An 8,060-nucleotide genomic window follows, 5' to 3' on the forward strand; every position below is an offset into this window, starting at 1 on the left:
GTTTCTATCGTAGTTGCTCTTCTTATTCCATCGGAGGTACGCATTTTATGATTTTTTTGGTTTTTTGTGTGTGTTAATATGTTACAAAAGCAGTAAAATGTTGAGGAAGGTTATTCAGTAAAAACTTCTTCCAGAAGAAGTTTCTTCTTTCGAAAACTTCTTCCGGAAGAAGTTCTTCCGAAAGTTTATGCTACTTATTCCAGAAGAAGTTCTTCCGTAATAAGGTGTGTCAGCTTCCAGTAGTGCACACTGCTTCTTCCGAAAGAAGTTCTTCCAGAAACTATATTTTTTTTTAATTTTTTTGGAATTGTGTTTTTAAATTTGTGAAAAAATTAATATATATGAATATTATAATTTATAATATTTGTATTTGATATTTTTTAAATTGTGGATAATTGGTTTAATTAGGTATAATAATTTAGGTATATTATTAAATGATTTAGATAAAATAATTATATTTTGTTGTAGTAGTAAAATGTTTTATTAGTTGTTAGTTATAGTGTTAACTTTAGTTTAAGTAAATAATTTAGTTTCAACTTTTGTATTACTTGTGTATGATGCATAATTTAATAATATGTCGTTAAGATGGACGAAGATCAATGGACGTATGACTATACGATGTCACAAGAAGTTCATATGGATTATGATAATGAAGAAGAATATGGTGTGAATGAATCACATGTTGATTGTTCGAATGCTTTTAATACCTGTCAGGTAATCATATTCATTAGTTTGAGTTATTTGGTTGAACGTATGTTTCGTATAAAAATTAATATGTCGGAGTTGCGTTGTAGGTCTTTGGTACTCGAGATGATGTTTTGCAGTGGGCTCGAGCAGTTACCCATGAAAACGGATTTGTTGCAGTGATTATGAGGTCTGACACAGATACTGATAGCAGAGGAAGAAGTTCATTTGTGTTAATTGGGTGTGAAAGGAGTGGTATGTACAAGTATAGGAATAAAAAATTCGTTAGAAGAGACACTGAGAGTAGGAAATATGGTTGTCCCTTCAGGCTTCATGGGAAACCAGTGCATAGAGGGGAAGGTTGGATGGTGAAGTTGATCTGTGGGATTCACAATCATCAATTGGCCAAGTCCTTAGTTGGACATCCATACGCTGGGCGATTGACTAAGGATGAAAAGAAAATTATTGCTGATATGACAAAGTCGATGGTGAAACCAAAAAACATCTTGCTAACGTTGAAGGAGCACAATTCCAACAGTTGCACCACGATCAAGCAAATTTACAATGCAAGAAGTGCATATCGTTCTTCAATAAGAGGAGCTGATACCGAAATGCAACATCTAATGAAGCTTCTCAAACGTGATCAATACATTCATTGGCATAGATTTAAGGATGAAGTTGTGGTGCGTGATCTGTTTTGGTGTCACCCAGATGCAGTAAAGTTATGCAATGCATGTCATCTGGTGTTTTTTTATAGATAGTACCTACAAAACAAATAGGTACAGACTCCCACTACTTGACTTTGTTGGGGTGACACCAACAGTGATGACATTCTCTGCTGGGTTTGCATATCTGGAGGGTGAGCATGTTAATAATATTGTATGGGCTTTGGAACAGTTTCAAGGTCTATTTTTAAGAAACGATCATCTCCCTGTTGTTATTGTCACTGACAAAGACCTAGCACTGATGAATGCAGTGAAAACTGTGTTCCCAGAGTGTACAAACTTGTTGTGCAGGTTTCACATCGATAAGAATGTCAAGGCGAAGTGCAAATCTTTAATCAGTCAAAAAAATGTTTGGGACTATGTGATGGATAACTGGGGTACTTTGGTTGATTGTCCGTCCGAACAACAATTCGCTGAGTTCTTTCAGAAGTTTCAAATTGCTTGTTCACCTTGGCCAATGTTCGTTGACTATGTTAACGACACATGGACTATCCCCCACAAGGAAAAATTTATTACAACCTGGACGAATAAGGTCATGCACCTAGGCAACACAACAACAAACAGGTATTAAAATCTTATTTTTTTCTAGTAAATGATATTTAATTGTTGTATATTTTTCATGTTTGTTGTGTATTTTAAATGTAGGGTTGAATCAGCTCATTGAGCTCTAAAAAGAGTATTACAAAATAGCCTTGGAGACCTGTGTAGTGTTTGGGATGCCATGAACAACATGATCATGCTGCAACACGTTGAAACTAAAGCATCCTTTGAAACCAATACGCATGTGGTTGGACATGTATTTAAAAAAACCTTATACAAGAGGCTCGTTGGAATGGTTTCAAGGAACGCTTTAAATGAGATTGCTGGCGAGGTTGAGTGTCTGCGTTATCTCGGCAACGATTCCTCTTCTTGTGGTTGTGTGATGAGAAGCACGCTCGGTCTTCCTTGTGCATGTGAGCTTTCTAGGTATACTGCTGGCAGCATCCCAGTGGATTCAGTCCATATGTTCTGGAGGAGACTTTGCTTTTCAGACCAAGGGTTATGTGAGGCCGAAGTCAACATTAAGGAAGAGATTGAGACCATATCTAAAAGATTTGAGGAACTTGATGTGTGTGGCAAACTAACTCTCAAGAGTAAACTTCGAGATATTGCATACCCTGATCATAACTCTATGTGCACTCCTCCGTCAAAGGTCAACACTAAAGGTGCATCGAAGAAACCGATGAAAAGAAGTCAAAGATCCACAAAGCGTGATCCGTCTTACTGGGAGTATGTTGATGCTTTTCATTCTGTTCAAAGCAGCAACTCTTTAGTGAAACGTAGTGCATCATCTTCTGAACCGCCAAAGACAACAAGGATCATCCCAATGTTGGATCAATTTGCGCCATTTATACAGGATTTCATTCACAACGTTGTGGATGTGAAAGCAGACGGTAACTGTGGATATCGGTCCATTGCCGGTTTATTAGGTATGGGGGAAGATTCTTGGTCATTGGTGCGCAACGAATTGATTAAAGAACTTGGCAAATGGTCGCATGACTACACCAACCTCTTTGATGGCACAGAGAGATTTGAACAATTAAGGTTGTCCCTACTTGTTGATGGGTTTTCCAAGGTATGTTTTTAGGTTATTTTTTTTAAGAACAAACTTTAAATAACTTAGATGTGTATGTTTGCTTGATTCAAGTTAGTGTGGACAAGTGGATGGATATAGCAATGGCCAACTCCATATATTAGTAGAATGCAGCAGTACACAAGCTTGATGTCATTCAAAAGAGACTATGTCGACCTAAATGAAGACTGAACATGTATTGTTTATCTAATTGTATTCATTATGTGATATAATTTGTTGTAATCCATTAAAGGATAATTATTAAGTACTCATTGCGTTAAGAAAAAAAATTAGTTGGTGCAACCAAAATCAATTATGCATGTACGATACATCGTTGTCATAATTGACAACACATAATGATATGCATGCGTATTAAAGTTTGAGCGTGACACGACATTGACTTCGTAGGAAACATAAACACGAAACATGTCCACGCGTGTTCTTTTGTAAAAAAAAAAAAAAAAGTGAAGCAATCTGTCGGTGAGAACCATGTATATATATGAGACACGGCAAACGCTAATAAATCACACATTATCTTGCCTTCACATACTCTCCCAATTGATACACAAAGTATGGCATTTTTAGGAGAAACTAGCAATCAGACGATTGTCAACTCAAGGTTGGGTTTCATTTTTTCAAATGGATTAATTGTTCACAATGATAGTGGGGTTTACTTCCAAAATTTCACTCCGGTGCTCATTCGAGTACCAAACAGTTGTGATTTTGCAAGCCTAAAAACCAGAATACACAATACCCTTCAGCTAACCGACAGACAATTTTTGGATGAAATTCACTACCGCCAGCCATTCACCCATACATGTAACCAAATTGGCTTTCAATGTATGCAATTGATAAATGATGATGATGTCAACACAATGTTAATGTGTAATGATCAATTTTCGTGTGTTGGTCTGATTGAGTTATTATGCACCGTTGGAAGAACACCAGATGAAGTAATAAACTTACTTGAATGCACTACGACCCCTACTCGTGACGCGCTCTTGTATTACAACGAGAGATGGAACATGCCACCCCAGAACAAATTTGTAAGATGCGCGTTCGCAGAAAAAAATCCAAAGAAATTTGAAATTCTTTCAGGATGTACCCTCAATGAATTGAAGGATTTGATAAAGCAAGTTGCACCTAAAGGGATTCCCTCTCATGGAATTCACGAATCACAAGCGGTAAGACGATTGTTTTTTTGACAACCATGACGTTTTGAGTATTCAGATAAAGTTATAAAATATGAAATTAATGAGCTGAAAACCAACGCTGAAGTGCTGAAGGTGTTAGTACAGTCTAACTACTGGAAAAATATAGGCCAATAGAAATTTTAGTTGTTTTTACTAAACATGGTATGGAATTCGAAGATGATGTGGATGCCACGTCGCTAAACGACTGAATGCAACATTTCTTTTTTTTTTTTTAATGTAACTTTTATCTGTTTGTTTACAGCGTGTTTGAATTCCATAATAAAATTGAAGGGTGGAAATCCTTTTTTTTTTTAATTTCGTGCTTATTTTTTGAGGTGTTATTCGGTGGAACCAGCTGACGATATTATGTTTTTTGGCTTCTTTGACGTCCAAACATGAGAAATAGCGCCCCTCGAATGTCTTAGGCGACTCGCGCATAATTTTAGAAAATCCCCGAACATGGGTACTTGAACATGTTTGAAGGCTCCAAATCTTTTTTTGTTAATTTCGTGCTTGTTTTTTGAGGTGTTATTCGGTGGAACCGACTGACGATATTATTTTTTTTTGTCTTTTTTGACATCAAAACATGAGAAATAGCACCCCTCGAATGTCTTAGGCGACTCAGACATAATTTTAAAAAACCCCGAACATTGGTACTTGAACATGTTTGAAGACTCTAAATCCTATTTTTTTTAATTTCGTGCTTGTTTTTTGAGGTGTTATTCGGTGGAACCGGCTGATGATATTATTTTTTTTGCTTCTTTGACGTCCAAACATGAGAAATAGTGCCTGTCGAATGTCTTAGGCGACTCGCGCATAATTTTAAAAAACCCCCGAACATGGGTACTTGAACATGTTTGAAGGCTCCAAATCCTTTTTTTTTAATTTCGTGCTTGTTTTTTGAGGTGTTATTCGGTGGAACCGGCTGACAATATTATTTTTTTTGGCTTCTTTGACGTCCAAACATGAGAAATAGCACCCCTCAAATGTCTTAGGCAACTCGCGCATAATTTTAAAAAACCCCCCGAACATGGGTACTTGAACATGTGTGAAGGCTCCAAATCCTACTTTTTTAAAAAATTTAGCTATGTTACTTTAAAACATAAACATTTAGCTATCTTATTTTTAAAAATTTATAATTTTAATCTCATTCTTATGAAGGAAAGTCATCATTTTCAGAATCGGAATTGGAATAGGAATTGCAATCGAAATCGAATTCGAAATCGGAATCGGTGTGTCATATAGAGTGCAAAAAAAGTAAAGTAAACTATATTAAACAAAAAAGTGTAACAAATACAAAAAATGATGTCAACTACAAAACATAAAAAACATCATCAATGCTCTGTGCGCCGCCTTTGTCGAGCCCTAACACTTCCATCTGTGCTGGCACCCCCCTGGCTATCCTCAGGCAATCTTGCATGATATCATGTAACTCTGTCCCTGCAGTGACCATCCTAAGGTTGAGCACACGCTCCAACCTTTCTGCGATCGCCTCATAGCCTTCGTAATCATCCTGTGACAGTCATAAAAAACATTTATTACAAAATTTAAAATAAATAACAATTCATCAAACATTAAACGCGCAAACAATCTTACCACTGCATGTCGAGGGGGGTCAAATGCCACTGGAACCTGTGGGATATCCGGCTGCATGTAGTCCTCATGGTCTGGGGCAGGTGCATGTCTGGGCTGGTCACCTGCCTAGGTCGGTATCATGAATGGGTGAGATATCTGGAAAAACCACTCCATGTAATCCGCAGATACCTGCCCAGGCACTACATAAAGGTCACCCACAGCTGTTGCATGGTCCGAGAAATGCATCCATCTGTCATCTATATCATCATATGACAACGAAGCGCTAACAAACGGCGGAGGAATGCTCTGAATGTACCAAAACCGGCATAGCACCCTCTCCGGTCGAACTGTAACCACCGTAGGACCCCATCTCAACTTACCCTGGAATGATGAAATCAGCTCAAACCCCTTAACCCCTCGATGGTCACTGTAAGGCAACCAGCACACGTCTGTGATCGTCAAAGCATCCCAACGTGCCTGGTACGGCGCTCCTGTAATTCTCTTCATATGAGCCTTCGTCGTCAGCCACCGGGAGGCACAAGGGGACGTCTCCTCATACGCATCATCGGTGACACACTGATGCTCACTCGGAAAATGCTCATAGATCCAACACTACAAAAAAAATTAGGTTAACATAACATAAAAACATGTTTACATCATAATCCAATGTAACATATTACGAACACAAAATTTACCTGTAATAAAGTAAGGTACCCCCCAATCTTGTCGTGTCGTGGTCCTAGAAGCTTCATCTAACTGGTCATACATATGAACCAGGGCCGTAGCTCCCCAGGCATAGCCCCCACTCTAACCCAGGTCGCGAAAAGCCTCTAGATGCACCACATGAACATTTGTTGCACTGTTGTTAGAAAAAAGAGTGCAACCAACCAGGTGCAGGAGATAAGCACGAGTTGCTACAATCCATCGTCGTGCCTGGCATCTCATCTCATACATATCCCGAACCCATGAGAGGCGTACATATGCCCCGCGCACTTGTGCTGTCTCGGCTCTAGCCTCCTTACTGGACACCTCGAGCAACTCCATCAACAAAAATACTACCTCGTCCACGGAAAGAGCCGGGAAGCTGTGGAAGGCGCCACTGATAGGGAGATGGAGGAGTGATGACACATCATCTAGTGTGATTGTCAACTCTCCTACTGGAAGGTGGAAGGTGTTGGTCTCCCTGTGCCACCTCTCCACAAATATGGATATAAGTCCAGGATCGCCGGTTACAACTGAACACTCGATCAATGGACTTAATCCTGTGGCAACAACCAGCCTTTCAATCGCAGGCACTGGCCTCCCAATTAACGTCACCTTCCTCCCGTGCGACACCAACTTTAGCTCAAGACGCTCCTGAATTGAAGTACAAATCATTCGAAATACACAAATATCAAAAATTTTTAATGACAAACAAATCAAGAAGAAAAAAGTAAGAAATTATAATACCTGTCCAGTCCAAATAGCATGTGCGACATGCTTCGCAAATGAAGTCAGAACTGATGGGTCACGGGGCCCACCAGGGAATCCCTCATCAGCACGTGACCCCTCAGCACCATCATGACCTAAGTCCTCTGCAACAGTCGCATCTACGTCCGCGGTCATCTGAGGCGCATCTTCACTCATCTGAGCAACATCGTCAGCCATATGAGGGACATCCTCAGTCACCTGAGGAACATCCTCCTCCATATGAGGAACATCCTCAGTCACCTGAGGAACACCCTCATCAACCGTAATATGTACTCGTCGCCTACGGGATGATGCAGTAGGCCTACGCCTCTGGGGAACATCGACTGCATCATGCTCATCTTATCTACCTCTGCCTATAACCCTATCTAAAGCATGACCCAAACCTCGTGTTCTAACCATGATCTGTAAATCATGAAGAACATGTATTTCTTTTGGTCAAATAAACTATTCATATAATTAAAAACCTACATATATTTACATAAATCTTCAGCCTTACGTTATAAACCCTAATCACGCTACCCTAAGCATTGTTGACTACCCTAAACTAAACCCTACACACTCAACCACTAAACATATATCTTACACTCAACTAGGTCCTAACCCTAATACCAAATTTTTTATGCAAATACAAAAAAACAAAAATTTAACCTAATATATAATATTTAATTAATTTTTTTACTTACCACCATGAAATCATAAATATTTGAATTATTATAAAGCAAATTTTTTTTTTTAAAAAAAACTTCATTTATAAAAAAAAACTAAACTAATTTTGGAAAAAATAATTCCTTCTTCCAAAAG

The 8,060-nt window shown here is 38.7% G+C and overlaps 1 protein-coding gene across 1 annotated transcript; it reads right to left on the reverse strand.

Annotated features, from left to right (window-relative positions):
* Nucleotides 1–5,526: 5,526 nt before the first annotated feature.
* On the reverse strand, nt 5,527–7,478 carry LOC102662946 (uncharacterized). Its single transcript, XM_006574072.2, has 4 exons — nt 7,239–7,478; nt 6,678–7,145; nt 5,979–6,401; nt 5,527–5,727 (listed from the first exon to the last, which is right to left on the reverse strand). The coding sequence occupies exons 1-4, from the start codon at nt 7,476–7,478 to the stop codon at nt 5,527–5,529; spliced, it is 1,332 nt and encodes a 443-aa protein (XP_006574135.2).
* Nucleotides 7,479–8,060: the final 582 nt, after the last annotated feature.

Source organism: Glycine max, chromosome 1 (genome assembly GCF_000004515.6).
Source record: "Glycine max cultivar Williams 82 chromosome 1, Glycine_max_v4.0, whole genome shotgun sequence".
In the NCBI taxonomy this organism is placed as follows: Eukaryota; Viridiplantae; Streptophyta; class Magnoliopsida; order Fabales; family Fabaceae; genus Glycine; species Glycine max.